General features: G+C 46.6%; 1 protein-coding gene across 1 annotated transcript; it reads left to right on the top strand.

The window, feature by feature from the left end:
- The first annotated feature begins 5,625 nt into the window (after positions 1-5,625).
- e2f7 (E2F transcription factor 7) lies at positions 5,626-18,993 on the top strand. Its single transcript, XM_069713136.1, has 13 exons — positions 5,626-5,949; positions 7,952-8,059; positions 8,466-8,684; positions 9,198-9,357; positions 9,674-9,904; positions 10,790-10,945; positions 11,052-11,195; positions 11,356-11,532; positions 11,613-11,697; positions 12,961-13,288; positions 14,315-14,492; positions 15,217-15,605; positions 18,810-18,993. The coding sequence occupies exons 2-13, from the start codon at positions 7,952-7,954 to the stop codon at positions 18,963-18,965; spliced, it is 2,331 nt and encodes a 776-aa protein (XP_069569237.1). The 5' UTR covers positions 5,626-5,949; the 3' UTR covers positions 18,966-18,993.
- The last annotated feature ends 239 nt before the right edge of the window (positions 18,994-19,232 follow it).

The following is a 19,232-nucleotide window of genomic DNA, read 5'->3' on the forward strand; positions in this document are numbered from 1 at the left end:
TATAACATCTAATTGCTTTTCTGTCCTTTTTTCCTTGTCATGTTTGCGATCTACAAATTAAAGTTTATTTTACCTCTGCACTCACTGGATAAGTGGATCTGGATAAGGACTCGGCCAGAAGCCCAAAATACAGAAGGGTGTAATTAGCGTTGCACTCACGCACCTCCTCTCCCGGCTATAATTGATTCACTTCGTCGAGAGGCTGCTGGGCTTTTAGCCAATATGGCTGACATGAAATGACATTTGATGGGTCAGGTCAACTTTGTTTTCCATGAGTGACAACGAAGTGGTCCCCTGCTCCTATATCACTCCAATAAATATTTGATATGATATTAAAAAACAACTTGAGATTATTTCTATCTACATATTCCTTTTGTTGAAGCATATTTTGGTCATATAAAATATATGGTACATTCACATAATATTTACAGCCCTTTTTGCAGGGACCATCATGCAGAATTTTATAAGGCAGCTTTACTATTACAACACCATCTGTCCCATGTCGGTTACTTCTATTACCATACGGATGACAGATGCTGCTACATCCTGGTCCTCAGCAGACCTGCAGACACTTGGTCTGTTTTTACAAAACCCCTCATAAAAGTTGAGCACCATCTGGGTGGTGATAAACAGAGGGCACAATAAGTTGGGAGAATGTTAATGATGACAGAGGAGCTCTCAACCTGCTGCACCTCAAAGAGATCCCTAAAAGTTACAACTCGTCCTTTTCACTGCATTTTTAGATTTGCTCCATGACTTTATGGTTTGATCTCTTTGCGCGCTCAAAAAATAGGTCAATGACAGCAGTTTCTTCAGAATTCAATTGTATTAAAATGCCACGTGAGCACAGTAGGCGAGAAGCAACCAGATGTAAATGGTTGACAACATCTGACACTAAGAAAAATGCAAATACTGTACGATATCCCTCACACCCTCCACTCCCCCCTGCCAAGAACAAACTTCCTGTATTTTAAAAAACCTAAATGTTGGCATGTATGCCCACAGGAGTTTCCTACATTAAAGTGTCATCACAAACAGAACAACTTCTTCGCATGAAAGGAAATCTCTATCCTCTCCTGAACTGCTCTGCACTCCCAGTCTGATGATCAGTGTATTGCTGGTTCCTTTGTGTACACTCTGAATAGGTTATGCCTTGAATGTTTAAGTTAGAGGTTCTCAACATTTCCCATAATGCCTTGCATCAGCAACCCTGACAGAACATGCCTGAACGTGTTGCCCTGAAATCAAGCTTCACATCAACAGTGCAAAATGAATACAGAACAAAAGACGTGAATTGTTGCATTTTAAGATAAAATGGTCTTAATCAAACAATGGTGTCACAGTGACAAATTTTCATCAAAACACTTGATCGTTTCCTCAAGAAGATGATTTAATGCAGAAGTCAGTATTTAAAATGACAGAGAGCAACTTTTATTTGACTTATCAGTTTAATTTTTCTTCTCTGTATTGAGCACAAAGTTTGTTTTATTAAAAATATATATTCAGATCTTTTAAAAGTGTTTTTATCTACAATGCAGTAAGCTACAGTTATACTACAATACTGGAAAACTCACCTTGCAATGTTTAAAACAGACACTCCTCCTTATTCTTTCGTCCAGCTGCCACCAAACTGTCTTTTTACACCTCCTACAATCACAGCATGACTGTTTGAGTCTATAACGACTTCCCAATCCGTCTCCCTCCACCGATTATGATGTTTCTCATGTCTGAATCCCCTGAGGAGGATCAATGCATGAGAGCAGAGGTCTTCAACAGAGGGTCCGTGACCCCTAGGGGATCCGCGGCGGTACTGCAGGGGGTTGTGACATTTTTGGTTGAATAGACAATTTGTCATTTCTTTTTCTTCTTTTGTTCAATTTTTTTGTATTGGTATGTAGTTGATGCATGATATTTAGTTGGCCGATAATATATGTCCAGTTTTATTGTAGTGCACCTCTTATCTTTTGCTGATGTATTGTTTGGTTTTGTTTCAGCTTTTTACAACGTGAAATCAGTGAATTTTATTTTATGGAACACACTGTTGTCTCTGCAGCAGGAAGTGATATTGGGAAATTTGGTGTGTGATCTAAACAGCAGTGTTTGGAAGGTAACTTGACATGTATGAGCTTACAGATGGATACCATGCTAAAATGTAATGAATAATGTCAATATTTATAAAGTAACTTATTACATTTGATACTGGCAATGAATGAAACTAGGCAATGAAGCTGAACTTTACACGCTGAACTACTTCAATTGAAACACTGTGAAGCTCCCAACACTGATTACTGCCAAACTGTTATTCAAAGTTTTTGAATTTAACTTGAATTAAAATTAAAAATGTTTGATTATTACAGCACAACCACCAAAACAAATCACTAGTGTGTAGATCGCAACTGACCGCAAGGAAGGAAACATGTTCCCAGAACCTCAAACCAAGTCTACATTCAGGTCGTCTCCATGCCGAGTGATGACAGAACAATCAACAAAGCTGGTACTGTTTACACTTTTTTCACCCTGGCCTGAATCACCTCGAATGACTCTTTTTACACGTCTCTTCATCTTATCTGACAGCATGGCCAACCGCTTTATGTGGTTGCTTGGAGAAATGCACAATGGTTTGATTGGCAGATAAGAGGCGTTGCGAATTTGAACAAGACAACCGATTAAAGACGAGACTGAAAATCTGAGCTCCTACTGCCAAATGAATGGAGCCCGTCTTGATGTGAACAGAATCGTTCCTGTGCAGTGAAAAGATGCAAAGCAACAGAATAAGTGTTATATTCTACGAAGATGTTTTTTTACCAAAAATAATATATTGTGATGAAACTCCTTTGTAATTACCAAAATTTGGATTTGCAACTTTAAATTCATTCTTTTTGTATTTAAATGTTGTAATTTAAGTACAAACGAGTTACAGGAAAGTTACCTCCCAGCACAGCTGAACAGTTCGGGATCTTTTGAACCGATGTAATGTTTTGACTTTCTCTCCAACTTCAGCAGGCTGCTGCTTGCTGGCAAAGAGGAGCACATGAACCCATCAAAGAATATTCTGATGGTCTTCTCCAAACATCATCAAACTGAGCTGTGAAGGATCACAGGGCTCTTGTTGTAGAGCAATAATAGCTTTACCATGCCGAAAACATTTAAGTGCAATATTGTTTGAAATGTAAAACAGAATACCCTTCAAACGAGGCTCCATGCAAAGCCCATTACTCTGAACAAAACAAGGCGGTTAACGCTTCATTCAGTGACCACTTCTCTTTCGGTTTTTAGCCGAGACCTCTTCATGTGGCTCGTACGGGACACAGTTCTCAGACCCAAACAAAGAATGTAACGTAAGTGGGTAATTAAGAGTGCAATGACGAGTTTGTGAACTGAAATGCAGGAAACCAAAGAAGAAAAATAATTTTTGATAAAACAGCAAGGCTCCAGCAAACATGGACTCCAGCTGTATGACCCTTTCCACCACAAAGCTCATGTGTTACAGAACGAGCTGCCACCTTGAATTAAACATGTCTAAAAAATGCCAGTTACACCTGGTTGATTGTTATTAATTACACCGACAAATTCTATTCAGAGGACACTGAAAATAACACATTTGCACTGACTGACAACAATAAATGATCCAGTCAAAAAGGCATCAATGACACTGCCAGAACTTGTTTAAACCGTCTTTCCTCTGGTCAAATATGGCACACTTGGTTGACCTTTGAGGAGTCACAGCTTCTTCTGCAACAGCCAGATGTGTTTGGGCTGTGAGTTAGCCTGAGCCAGGGTCCACGGCTGGATGCAGGCCACTTCTGACGTGTTATTTATCATCAATTAGGCACTAATCGGGAATCCCAGTGTGTCAAATCAGCCTTCTGCTAGGTGAAATCATGTCTTTGTCACAGCTTGAACTTAAGCGTGAAAATTAGATAACTTTAGTTTCAACTTCACAAAGTAATTTATTTTTTTTTTTCTAAATCCACCCTGACTGTAACACATAACTGGCACGAGATACTCAATTGGTTTGACAAACAGGGATCAGCAGTTTAATGGCAACATACAGCTGTATGTGTATCATAGGGTTTTAGTATTCAGCCGTAGAAGAAGTATCCAGATTCTTTACTAGAATAAAAGTACCATTAAAGCATGTAAAAATACTCCATTACAAGTAAAAGTTCTGCATGGAAAAGTCTGCTACAGTAAAAGTACACAAGTAGCTATTAGCAGCTAAATATAGTGAAAGTATTCAAGTAAACGTCCTGGTTTGGTCCCTCTGACTGATGTTATATTACTGGTTATTCTTTGTTTTATATTACTGATGTTATACTTCTTTTTTTTCATGTTTTAGCTATCAATCATCTCAGCCTATATCATTCTTGGGATGAGGTGTGTGTGTGTACATGTGTGTGTGTGTGTGGGGGGGGGGGCGTATTTCCAGTGGTTGCAAAGCATTGTTATAACATGAAATGTTCATTTCTATATGTTCATTTTCAGTTGTAATAGATTTATCCTACATCATTTATACGATTTACGACATCTCAAATCCGTGTTTCCACCCTGCTGCACCGGCTCAGATGTTAATAGTGCTTTGGCGGCACATTTCGTGTATTGAGGACTATTACGTAAGCACTCGAGGCCAGTCTTCATGCAGTTTGCATCCAGGGCGGGACCCTGTCTGCTAAAAAGTGAGCCCTCTCTTTTCGCGCTGCGGCCCAGGTACTATTAGCGCCACTCGTTATTTCCCCACCTTCTCTTTCTGGCCTCCATCTGTCTGTTTCAGCCGCGGAGCTAATGACAGACAAAAGCCTGGGTGATGAGGTTAAAGGTATTCACAGCGGGTTTCTAGGCGCAAGGCTTTTCTCACAGACGCTTGGTGTCTCTGCGGGAGAAAAAGCAGGAGACCAAACTCCTCAGCTGATAGTCAAAGATCGTCTATGAAGACGACCAATCACTCATTTAAAAGACTGTTGCAAAACATGAACTCTCAATTGTTTGCTTTTCTGGGGACTCGACGCCTGCAGTCGTTTTTCCTTGTCAGAAAGGAGCACTGGCCTGCCTACCTGCAGTTAACACGTGATTTAAATTAATCAATAAATATGTACAAAGTTATTGAGTTGTAAAATATTAGTAAGTACCCCTAGCTTGCAAATTAACCCCAAAAGCAAAAGCGTGTACAAGGAACTGATATTACACATTACTGGACTTGGGTAAAGTGTGTTGAGTGAACATTTTGTATTAAGCTCAATCGCTGCCAAATATAATGTTCTAGTGCACTTATGCTGTTGTAAATAGGTTTGTTTTTTTTCTCATTTATGTTATTTAAAAACATTTTAGCAAATAAAACGCCAGGAATTATTGCATTTGTCTCAATTTTCACAATCACAACTTTCCCCGCCGCGATTTCTAGTCCTGTCCTCGTAAATATGTGCAGAGTGAGACCTCATTCCTTTCACACCCTCCTCGAGCATGGACGGAGCGCGCCGGTTGCCCCGCCAACACTGCTCCTGGAGGCGTGGGCGTCCGTCTGTCCATTGGTCGAAGCTGAGGCGCGTGCCGGAGTACAATAACTCTGACTGGCTGGAGCTGCGTGACGCAACGAGTCACCAAGGCGCTGATTGGCTGGAGCGAGCCAGCTGCCGGAGAGCGCCAGAAAACAAGCTTGAGCGGGTGATGCTGGAGTCTCCGAGGGACAATTCAGGGTGTCCGCTAACCGGGCAGGAGTTTCGAGAGCACCGGAGCTGCAGGCGGAGGAGGACGGCCCGCTTCTTTTGTTTGGAGACGGAAAGAAGCTGCTATGTTGGTCTGAACAAAGTTTCGCGCTGACGCGTCTGTGAAACGCGAGAAAGGTGGACAACTGAAGGTGGACAACTGAAGGTGGACAACTGAAGGTGGACAACTGAAGGTGGACAACTGAAGGTGAAGAACTGAAGGTGGACAACTGAAGGTGGACAACTGAAGGTGAAGAACGAGCTTTCCCTCCGGTGGTTTCCTGCTTTCTGTTAGATCGTCATATGCTGATCAGCTGTGCTCGTAACTTTAGCCGAGCAGCTAATTAAAGCTAAATGAGCCTTATTGACTCTAAATCCGCCACAGTTACATATTTATTCCTCTTTACGGACTCGGCCGCGACTCAATGTCGTAATTCAGACGAACTGGTCCTTTACCGAGTCAGAAGTTTAGGGGACATCTTGAGTTACAAAGTACAACTAATTTGCGTAATCTAGGACCGTCATGTATTAATACCATGACGTCTGGAGTCATGACGTCAGACGGGGGCTCAGCAGGTGACGTCACGGTATCATAAACTATATTGTGGTGAATCTGAGAGTTGAGGTGCAGCAGCGCAGTTAGCCTGCTAACAGCTAGTTAGCTCCTGTTTCTTTGCGCCAAATCCAGCTGACTGATCTTCAGTTCAGAGAGCTGGAGGAAGATCTTCAGATCAGAGAGCTGGAGGAAGATCTTCAGATCAGAGAGCTGGAGGAAGATCTTCAGAGAGCTGGAGGAAGATCTTCAGATCAGAGAGCTGGAGGAAGATCTTCAGTTCAGAGAGCTGGAGGAAGATCTTCAGTTCAGAGAGCTGGAGGAAGATCTTCAGATCAGAGAGCTGGAGGAAGATCTTCAGAGAGCTGGAGGAAGATCTTCAGATCAGAGAGCTGGAGGAAGATCTTCAGATCAGAGAGCTGGAGGAAGATCTTCAGATCAGAGAGCTGGAGGAAGATCTTCAGTTCAGAGAGCTGGAGGAAGATCTTCAGATCAGAGAGCTGGAGGAAGATCTTCAGTTCAGAGAACTGGAGGAAGATCTTCAGATCAGAGAGCTGGAGGAAGATCTTCAGATCAGAGAGCTGGAGGAAGATCTTCAGTTCAGAGAGCTGGAGGAAGATCTTCAGATCAGAGAGCTGGAGGAAGATCTTCAGTTCAGAGAACTGGAGGAAGATCTTCAGATCAGAGAGCTGGAGGAAGATCTTCAGATCAGAGAGCTGGAGGAAGATCTTCAGTTCAGAGAGCTGGAGGAAGATCTTCAGTTCAGAGAGCTGGAGGAAGATCTTCAGATCAGAGAGCTGGAGGAAGATCTTCAGATCAGAGAGCTGGAGGAAGATCTTCAGATCAGAGAGCTGGAGGAAGATCTTCTGTTCAGAGAGCTGGAGGAAGATCTTCAGTTCAGAGAGCTGGAGGAAGATCTTCAGATCAGAGAGCTGGAGGAAGATCTTCAGTTCAGAGAGCTGGAGGAAGATCTTCAGATCAGAGAGCTGGAGGAAGATCTTCAGAGAGCTGGAGGAAGATCTTCAGAGAGCTGGAGGAAGATCTTCAGATCAGAGAGCTGGAGGAAGATCTTCAGAGAGCTGGAGGAAGATCTTCAGATCAGAGAGCTGGAGGAAGATCTTCAGAGAGCTGGAGGAAGATCTTCAGATCAGAGAGCTGGAGGAAGATCTTCAGATCAGAGAGCTGGAGGAAGATCTTCAGTTCAGAGAGCTGGAGGAAGATCTTCAGTTCAGAGAGCTGGAGGAAGATCTTCAGATCAGAGAGCTGGAGGAAGATCTTCAGAGAGCTGGAGGAAGATCTTCAGATCAGAGAGCTGGAGGAAGATCTTCAGATCAGAGAGCTGGAGGAAGATCTTCAGTTCAGAGAGCTGGAGGAAGATCTTCAGTTCAGAGAGCTGGAGGAAGATCTTCAGAGAGCTGGAGGAAGATCTTCAGATCAGAGAGCTGGAGGAAGATCTTCAGATCAGAGAGCTGGAGGAAGATCTTCAGTTCAGAGAGCTGGAGGAAGATCTTCAGATCAGAGAGCTGGAGGAAGATCTTCAGAGAGCTGGAGGAAGATCTTCAGATCAGAGAGCTGGAGGAAGATCTTCAGATCAGAGAGCTGGAGGAAGATCTTCAGATCAGAGAGCTGGAGGAAGACACAAGTCGGGTCCCATGTTCAGGATCTGATGCTCTTTATGTTTGGACTGCGGCTTTCACAGATGGAGCTTGAATGCCTCGCGCTGAAAGACCTCACCAGTCCAAGGAAAAGTTTGACTGTGGAGGAGGAGGAGGAAGAGGAGGAGGACGGGGGCCGAAGTGAACAAAAGGTAGGCTCAGGATGGAGGAGCTGCATGTTAGGTGGGGCAGCTGAAGGAGAGCTGCCGGATCAGGCCGATGAGAGGGAGAGATGTTCAGTGATGTGGTCACATCTGGAGACTGAAGGCACGCGAGGCTCATTTAAATACTGCACACTGATCCACGTGCCTCTGGTCTCCAGCTGTTTGACTTAGTGAACTGGTGAAAATCTGGGTTCATATGTAAAGGGGAATATTTCCAAGATGATTACAATGACAGTTTTGAGTGCTTGAAATGTGCCCCCCCCTCAACCCCCCCCCGCCACACACACACACACAGTATGATTTAAAAAAAAGTAAATGCTTAAAGAGCTTATTCAAACGTTTGTAATGTCCAGCCTCCCCCCGATACGACCGCATTATAACTGTCTGTACGCAGGAAAATATTTGCACAGAGAGGAGGAGATCCACCCCGCTGAAGTCTGGAGAGTCCACCGTCCCAGCTCTGCTGATCAACAGAAACGGTGCCACCCCCGACCCGGCCCACGTCACCCCCATCAAACGCACGGCGCTGACCGAGCCCTGGACGCCCACGGCCAACCTGAAGATGCTGATCAGCGCGGCGAGCCCAGACATCCGGGACAGGGAGATGAAAAAGGTGGCGTTCAGACCGACAGGAGGTTTTATTTTTCTTTAGTCCGCTGGAGAGAAAACTCGTCGGATTGCTGTTTTTGTTTCTCGGTGTAATTGGGTGAATGCTCTCGGAGGATGAACGCAATCTTAAAAGTCCAGGGAGTAAACACTCACATTAGCGGCTGCATTTTCAAGATAGCTTTTAAAAGCATAAATACAATCGCTTCGTTTTTGGAGGAGATAAAATATCAGCTGGAGTCGGATCTTGTGTGTTCAATCTGTCAAGTGAAAACTTTTCTAACTTTATCAAACCGTATCTTTTTGGGAAGTTTACGTTTTTATGCTCTAAGATATATATATATATACTTGATTAAATGTTACAGAATAGAAGTTTCAGATGTTTTCATGCAGCGTTGAGTAATCCAGAGGTGTGTTTATAATACGGGTCGATGGTGAACGCCCAAATCCCCCGTGAGCAGCAAAATTAGCCGTAAAACATCAGGCTGAATGTTTGACGTGCATTTATCTGCCTGTCCAGTCTGAAGCTGTGGACGAAGAGGAGGATGCAGAGAAGAAGCCGAGCAGGAAGCAGAAGAGTCTGGGTCTGCTGTGCCAGAAGTTCCTGGCCCTTTACCCGGCCTACCCCCCCCCTCACAACCCCATCTGGATCTCACTGGACGAAGTGGCAGCCAGTCTGGGTAAGAAGTGATGTGGCAGCAAAAGAGGCTCGACGGGGGAAAGTGATGCCTAATTAGTCTTGGCTCACCGATCTTCCTTTCATGAGCGTTACGAAGTATCATGTTGTTGGATTTAGGGGTGGTTGCTACGGAGACCTTATTTCGTCCAAATATATTCCTCCGTATTTATGAGAAAGGGGCTTCTTGAGAGCATCTCTAGTTTTATCGTCGAGATTTATTTGAATCAAAGCGCTGATCGTTTGGTGGATTCCCCGATCGTGAGCGTGTTTTAGAGGAATGTCTGCGTCATCTCTCTCTCTCTCTCTCTCTCCGTCAGGGGTGGAGCGGCGGCGTATCTACGACATCGTCAACGTGCTGGAGTCGCTCACGATCGTGGGCCGGATCGCCAAGAACAGCTACACCTGGTACGGTCGCCAGCGGCTGGACGCCACGCTGGAGGACCTGCAGCGGAGGGGCCGGCAGCAGGGCTACCACCTCCAGATGGAGCTGGCCGGGGAGGCCGGACCGGGCCGCGAGGACGACGGAGGGGAAGGAGACGCCGGCAACGGTAACGCACCTCGAAAAACGGTTTCCTTCATCGCTGACCGTGTTAATGGTGGCGACGAAGGCGCTCAAATTATTTGACATGAGATATATATATAATTTGTGGCACTATATATAAATATATATATCACAAATTTAAGTGATGGTTTAGTCTCAAGAGGTTTTTGTCGACAAGTGAACAGAGCCTCAAACATACGGGAAAGGGATTCAAGCCTCGTTTCCATAGTGACTCTTTCTCTCATCACCCAACGAAGGAGTGTGTTTGTTGACTGGGGAGAATAATAAGAGGTGTCGTTTACAAAGGTGACGCCTGGTGACAGGCTTTGATGTGCATTGTGTGTCCGGGGCGGGAATCACCACAATACTAAAGTCTCAGTGCTACATTACTACGATTTGAAACTTTTTATATGTTTTAGTGTTGAGATATATGTTACGATTACTTTTCTCCAGCTGCAAATGATCTCACCAGAGGAAATTCAGTGTCTTTTAGATTTGACGTGTTTATGTATAAACTCCAGGGCAAAAATCTTCCAGATTGAAACGTCAGGTCAGTAAAGTGCTGAGCAGCCAGAAAGCGTTTCTACTATTTGTTAAACACACTTCAAACTTCATTCAGACGTGACTGCAGTTAATGACTAAACGTTTGTTGCACTGCAGCCTGAGTATGCAAATGAAAATGTCTGATGAAGCACACAGGATGCTTTCTGTGATGTAGTCCACACATGTTTATGTTTCAGGTTTCATTCCACGTCTCTGAAATGTTTGAAATTTAAGATCGAAGTAAAACGACTATGAAACTTTTAAGTCTGGGTTCGAGTCCTAACTACAAAGAGAGCTCATTTACACCACATCTATGTACAATAAACATTACTTCTGTGTGTTTTTGCAGCTGGTAACAACAGGAAAGACAAATCTCTGCGCATCATGAGCCAGAAGTTCGTCATGCTGTTCCTGGTGTCCAAAACTCAGACTGTGACTCTGGACGCAGCGGCGAAGATCCTCATCGAGGAGAGTCAGGACTCATCGAGTCACAGCAAGTACAAAAGTAAGACGCGCAGCAGAACTAAGACACCACGCGGTGCAGCCGCCGGTTCGGTTTAAAGACGGTACGTCTCTTTCCTGTGTTTAACGTTCCCTCCCCGCGTCTGCAGCGAAGGTGCGGCGTCTCTACGACATCGCCAACGTGCTGACCAGCTTGGACCTCATAAAGAAGGTCCACGTGAGAGAGGAGAGAGGCAGGAAGCCGGCCTTCAAGTGGCTCGGCCCCGTCGACTTCGGCAGCTCTGGAAATGCAGGTGAGAATTAAAGACGCGCTTCGTCGGCGATACTACAGTTACTCCGCAGCCGAGTTCTCTGAGACTTCCGGTGCATCGTCCTTCTTTAGGGTGTAAAAGAGTCCATTCAACGTCAGAGTTCTTGTTTTCCGTCCGTCTGTCCGTCTGTCATCGACTACAGGAAGCACTTTGAATGTAGCGGCCGTCGGTCGGCCCGACGCCGCGCAGGCAGCGACGAGCCAGGACCTCCGAAAGGCCAAGATGGCGCGTCACGCCTCGTTCAACATCACACCCACGTCTGCCGCCGTCCAGCGGCAGGTCAGCTCCGCCCCCAGCAGCCCACGACGGGAACTGACGGGTGAGAGACGCTCAATTTTCAAATTCACACGTCACTTCCAGAAGAAGTTCAATGTTTCCTGATTTTGCGTCTCACTGCAGGTCTGACAAACTATCCTGTGGATTACTCCAGAAAGACAACAAACAACAGCGCAGTGTGTCGCCTGCAGTTTGGAAATAGTGCTGAGTGAGTTAATTCTCTCTCTTTCTCTCTCTCGCTCTCTCTCGCTTCACATTCACTTGTTTCAGATTCATCTCCAGTCGTCAGCTACAGATTTCCAGCACACCGTTGCTCTTTTTGTTGACCTTTGCCACCACAAACTATCAGTATTATTGATGAAGAGAATCCACGAGCTGCCTGTAACACGGTTAAAGGTTCCTGCAGCTGTTTGAAAAGGAAGTCAAGATTATTCTTCATCTCATACTGAACTATTTTACAGCCAAACACTTTTCATCTTTTAGACCTTAAAAGTGAACTATTGTCGAGTTAAAAGGTCTGCGTGTGTTGGCTCCATATATGGAGCCCACAGTACTTCGTGGTTCTCCCCATTATGTGGTTGGTCTGTTGTGGCCAAACCAGAGCTGCCTCGAGGCTCTGGCTGTTAAGTGTTTTGGGAGGGAGCAAGACAACAGGACGTGGAAGTGCGTGTTGAAAAGGAATATTTGAGCCGTGAAGCGGGAGGCCGGTTTGAAATCTGCACGTCAGCTGGAGAGACTGTCGGGACGGACGTCCCCTCGTAGCTGCTCCGTCTGCGTCAGGCTCACAGCTTCAGGTTTACTGTGACTACAACACAGAGTTTATATGAGGATGGGCGTTGCCGGATCTGAGGAGTGCGACCATTAAAACGTGATCATGTACCAACCGACAGCCGTTAGGTTTGGTCGACAGCTTCATTCACTCGACGAGAGCCGTCGGGGTCAGACATGGCTGCTCATGATTTACCACTAAAAGAAGAGCAATGTGGCGACAAAGGAGTAGCGGAAGAAAAACTTTGATCGTTTCATCTCATGAAATAATCATAAAACCGTATTTATCTACAAATTGAGTGTCGGTCTCCTTTTCTGCATCTCTCCCGGAAGTTTGATTCTTTACGTTCACTCAAACAAAGAATACACAGACTGTCCGGAAAATTGGGTCTCGCACACACGCTGCTGTCATTTTATCTCTCTGATCCGTTATCAGAATCATTTCCCAACTTTCACTGTAGATGTGGTGGAAACAAACGGGTGTGCGGGAAATGTACGCCGAGTTCCTGATTTAGTCTCTGTGGTAAACGTGTGAACGGAACCTGCCGTCCGAGGGACCGCTGCAATGTTTGATGCACGTCATCTTAAAAAGGAAAAGTTTGTTGAAGTGATTTGGCTAAAACTAAAGCTGCAGGAACCGATCGGATTCAAGCTCGGAGGTAAAGCTCAAAACTGAAAACTTGTATTTATTGTTTCCCTTCAGCCCCCGTCCCAACGCGCCCCTGCAGACCCACAGCCGTCCCCTGCTCCCATCCTCCACCCATCCCACCCCTCTGGCACCTCACCGCCACCCCGAGCACCTCTTCACCGCCTCCCCGTCCCACCACTGCTTGGCCTACCTGCCCAGCCTGTCCCAGCCCTCTGTGGTCATGCTGTTCAGGGCGCCCGACGAGCCCGACCGGACGCCTGACGGCCAGGGATCATCATCCCGACCGGAGTCTGTGGAGGGGAGGAAGAGGAGGAGGCGGGAGGAGGAGGAGGGCACGGTGGTGAAAAAGAAGGGACATTCTGGGTTAGAGGAATGTAACAAGGTGAGCTGGTGGTGTGTGATGGTATGATGACACGTCTGAATGTTTTTATTCATCACGGTTCTTGTTCCAGTTTAAATTGACTGGGAACGACCTCATTATTTGTCCGAGTGCAGCAGCATGGCGTCTCTTTGTCTCGGTAGTTTTTCATCCACAACCAAAGATCCCGTTATCAGGTCTGAACAGCACACGGTTAAATAGGAAACACTCGGTGATCAGGATAATTGGTCGAATTATACACCGAACAGGATAATTGGAAAACCTCATGCAGTTAATCAGGCTGTGTAATCCTGTAAAATTCAGTTCGGAAGGTAGATTTAATAAGTAGACTAGAAGCACTGCACTTTCACATCAGGAAGACGACCGGCCGAAATCAGCTTCAGTGGGATTAGTAGGAGAGAGTGCTCATCTGCGCAGTAATCCGGGTTTTGGAGCGATAAATAATGCGGGATCAGACATTTTCAAGTAGAAAGTAACGTGTACGACGGCGGATCATTGAGTTCCAGGACGGCTCCGGTTGCACGGGACCAACGCACAGCGCCGAGGGGAGCACGGAGAAGCTCGTGATCTGGGTGCGTCCGCGATGTTCCACAGCTGGAACTTGAGCAGAGCGCGCCGATCAAAGTTTGTGGCAAATTATTGGGAAACAGAGAAGCAGCAGGGAGCTAAAACCCTGCGAGCAGGAGTGGTGGGGGGTGGGGGCGCGGTTGGGGAGTGGCGGGGGGGGCAATGGGGGGCGGCGATCGTGTCCTGGCAGTTTCGCACAAATCGGCGTCGTCCCAACTTGGGTGCCGACTTCGATCAAGCGCCGGAATTTGTAACTCCGCTATTACATAACTCATTAGATAGTCCTCCTGCGTTGTGCGCGTTACAGTGCTGCCAATCATTCGCACACATCGGGATCCGTCTCGGGACGTATCGATCGCAATAAATTGATTGCGTCGCAGTAAAGTAGTTCCTTTCCATTTATTTCTAGTTCCATCAGCAATTTCAGGTCAATTCATTCCCCGTTTTGTTTTTCCTCTGCAGCTGAGAGCTGAACCTCACGGAGGAGCAGCACAGGGCTCGCAGACGGGAAACGGCAGGACTTCACCCGGTCGGCCGGCCGGCCTCTCCAGAGAGTCGGAGTTCAGCGAGAGTCGCGGTGGAAACGGCAGCAGTGAGCCGGCCCAGCCGTCCCACTACCTCTATGTACCCAACAGGGCAGGTAGTCTCCTGTCCAACCCTCTTAAACCCAGAACACAACACGTGTGTGTTTATCAGATGTAAATCTCCAACGAGAAAGTAGATTCATTTTGTGTTTCTGCAGATTTAAGTGATCAGAACATTATTACAAAGAACGTCTGCTGCAACAAGTTTACTGAAAATCATGACAGGACTAGAGACGGGGTATGAATTTTGAATAGTCGTCATGACATATAAAAAAAAAAAAAAATCAATTAGCATATGCAACTATCGTTCTTCCTTATTTCCGTTTTTTACCGGCACCTGGTTGTAATACGCTCCTCCTGTCAGAAGGTGGCGATAGTCGGCGTAAAAGCTGCCAGCCGCCATTAAACAACATAAGGAGGAGAAGAGCATGTTGCTTCCAGAGTTCAGAGTTCAGCAGGTTTAACTCTGTTAAGGTTTAAAGCGTCTCTGGTTAGATTTCACGGCTCAAACAGCAGAAACGCTCCAAGAAGACTGCAGCCGAGTCAAACTCCTTCAAAACGTAATGTTACATTCGTATTCTAATACTTGCGTGCGAATTTCGAACAGTACTTTTCCCTTGAAATGCTCATCCCCAGTGAGGACTGTAGATGTTGGAAATGGAGATTACTGCATGAAATAAATGTTTGTATTTGAACTTTTACTCCTTGATACGATGCAACAGCCAGCGAGACTTCAATCCACAGCGCCGCTCACCAGCTCTCCTGTTCTTTCTTCTCCAGGACTAAACAGCCTCAACTTCCTCCTCTCGGCCGGACAGCCTCCGGCCGGTCTGCCTCTTCCTCCCAGCGGCGTTCCCGCCCTGGCGCTGCCCTACGTCCTCCTCCCCTCCGCCGCCCTGTCCCACTACCCGCTGGTGGCCGGCGCTCCACAACAGCAGGTCTCCGATAGTCACGGTAAAGTGAGCTTCAGCGTGCCCGCTGTGATGTCGCCGGCCCACTTCATGGTGGGGGCGTCGCCCTACAGCGTGGCGGCGGCGGACGTCAGCGGGTCGCCGCTTCCATCGCCGTCCACGCCAGAGCAGAGCCGGCGCTACGGGTCAGCGGCCGGCACGCCACGCTCTCCCTCGGGACCGCCACAAACCGTCAGCATCAACACACCGGAATCACTGGTAGGAACACACACACACACACACACACACAGGAACACACACACACACAGGAACACACACGGGAACACACACACACATACATACACACACACAGGAACACACACACACACACACACACACAGGAACACACACACACACACAGGAACACACACGGGAACACACACACACACACACACACACACACACAGGAACACACACGGGAACACACACACACACATACATACACACACACAGGAACACACACACACAGGAACACACACACACACATACATACACACACACAGGAACACACACACACGGGAACACACACAGGAACACACACAGGAACACACACACGAACACACACACGGGAACACACACATACGGGAACACACACACAGGAACACACACACATACATACACACACACACACACAGGAACACACACGGGAACACATACATACACACACACACGGGAACACACACACAGACAGGATCACACACACAGGAACATACACACAGGAACACACACACAGGAACACACACAGGAACACACACAGGAACATACACACAGGAACACACACACAGGAACATACACAGGAATACACACAGGAACACACACACAGGAACATACACACAGGAACACACACAGGAACACACACACAGGAACATACACACAGGAACACACACACAGGAACATACACAGGAATACACACAGGAACACACACACAGGAACACACACAGGAACACACACACAGGAACACACACAGGAACACACGCACAGGAACACACACACAGGAACACACACAGGAACACACACACAGGAACATACACATAGGAACACACACACAGGAACACACACACAGGAACATACACACAGGAACACACACACAGGAACATACACACAGGAACACACACACAGGAACACACACACAGGAACATACACACAGGAACACACACACAGGAACACACACACAGGAACATACACATAGGAACACACACACAGGAACACACACACAGGATCACACACACAGGAACACACACAGGATCACACACAGGATCACACACACAGGAACACACACAGGATCACACACACAGGAACACACACAGGATCACACACACAGGATCACACACACAGGAACACACACAGGAACACACACAGGAACACACACAGGAACACACACACAGGAACACACACAGGAACACACACACAGGAACACACACAGGATCACACACACAGGATCACACACACAGGAACACACACATAGGAACACACACACAGGAACACACACACAGGATCACACACACAGGAACATACACATAGGAACACACACACAGGATCACACACACAGGATCATACACACAGGAACATACACATAGGAACACACACACAGGATCACACACACAGGATCATACACATAGGAACACACGCACAGGAACACACGCACAGGAACACACACACAGGAACACACACAGGAACATACACATAGGAACACACACACAGGAACACACACACAGGATCACACACACAGGAACATACACATAGGAACACACACACAGGATCACACACACAGGATCATACACACAGGAACACACACACAGGAACACACACACAGGATCACACACACAGGATCATACACACAGGAACACACACAGGAACATACACATAGGAACACACACACAGGAACACACACACAGGATCACACACACAGGAACATACACATAGGAACACACACACAGGATCACACACACAGGAACATACACATAGGAACACACACACAGGATCACACACACAGGATCATACACATAGGAACACACGCACAGGAACACACGCACAGGAACACACACACAGGAACACACACAGGAACATACACATAGGAACACACACACAGGAACACACACACAGGAACACACACACAGGAACATACACACAGGAACACACACACAGGAACATACACATAGGAACACACACACAGGAACACACACACAGGAACACACACACAGGAACATACACACAGGAACACACACACAGGAACACACACACAGGAACACACACAGGATCACACACACAGGAACACACACAGGATCACACACAGGATCACACACACAGGAACACACACAGGATCACACACAGGATCACACACAGGATCACACACACAGGAACACACGCAGGATCACACACACAGGATCACACACACAGGAACACACACAGGATCACACACACAGGAACACACACAGGATCACACACACAGGATCACACACACAGGAACACACACAGGATCACACACACAGGAACACACACAGGAACACACAGGAACACACACAGGAACACACACAGGATCACACACACAGGAACACACAGGAACACACACAGGAACACACACACAGGAACATACACACAGGAACACACACACAGGAACACACACACAGGAACACACACAGGATCACACACACAGGAACACACACAGGATCACACACAGGATCACACACACAGGAACACACACAGGATCACACACACAGGATCACACACAGGATCACACACACAGGATCACACACACAGGATCACACACACAGGAACACACACAGGATCACACACACAGGAACACACACAGGAACACACACAGGAACACACACACAGGAACACACACACAGGAACACACACACAGGAACACACACAGGATCACACACAGGAACACACACACACAGGAACACACACAGGATCACACACACAGGAACACACACAGGAACACACACACAGGAACACACACAGGAACACACACACAGGAACACACACAGGAACACACACACGTCTGCTGGAGGAAAATAAATAAATAAAGACTTCAGCATAATTGACCTTCATAATGAAACATGACCTCTGTGCTATCATTCACCTTCAAAACGCCTCAGCGCAGCTTGACATGTGAGAGTGCAGCACCAGAAGGTTTCCCCTCATTTAGTCACCTCCACGCTGCGGTTCAACACCATTCAGCCGAAACTCGTTAAGTCGGGATTAATGTTCTTGTCTTGGCGCTGGATGGCAAATTAATGCCGCAATAGGAGTCGACGGCCATGTTGTAATGAGGCATTAATCAGAGGTGACACTTCTACCTTTCTGTGATTCGTGGACTGAGAAGAAAAAAAAGAAAGCAAAATGACACATGAACTCGTTCCAGCTTCTCGTTTGTGGACGTTAAAGCTCCACACTTACATTCCTCTTCCTCCTCAGACTCCAGATACTCTGAACGAAACTCCTGCGTCGTCTTCGAAGGCCTTCTTCCAGACCCCGGGCACTCTGGGAAATGTAGTCAGCGCCGCGCCAGCCGCTCGGAAGAGAGGCTCGGCGCAGAGGAGACTGGACATCGGCCACCCTCCGACCATCTGAAGAGAACCGGCGGCCACTCGGGGTTCACCGCGCCGACTGAACACTCAGGTCTTCATCTTAAAATAGAAAAAGATGGTTTCAAACCTTTGGTTCTTTTTTATTTTTTTTTTTTTTTTTCCCTTTTACTTGATAAAGTAAGAGTTTCCTCCAAAAATATAAATTTGAGCAAAATGAACTCTTCATTTTCCATCATTCTTGTGGAAAGCCGAGCTCTGAAGGCGTCTCTCGTTTTGCTGGTGAGTGTCCCTTTCTGTTTGTCAACGTTAA

The sequence above is a fragment of the Brachyistius frenatus genome, unplaced genomic scaffold (assembly GCF_029030835.1).
Source record: "Brachyistius frenatus isolate BFR_SWC_R1_liver_20210118 unplaced genomic scaffold, ASM2903083v1 Contig_116, whole genome shotgun sequence".
Lineage (NCBI taxonomy): Eukaryota > Metazoa > Chordata > Actinopteri > Embiotocidae > Brachyistius > Brachyistius frenatus.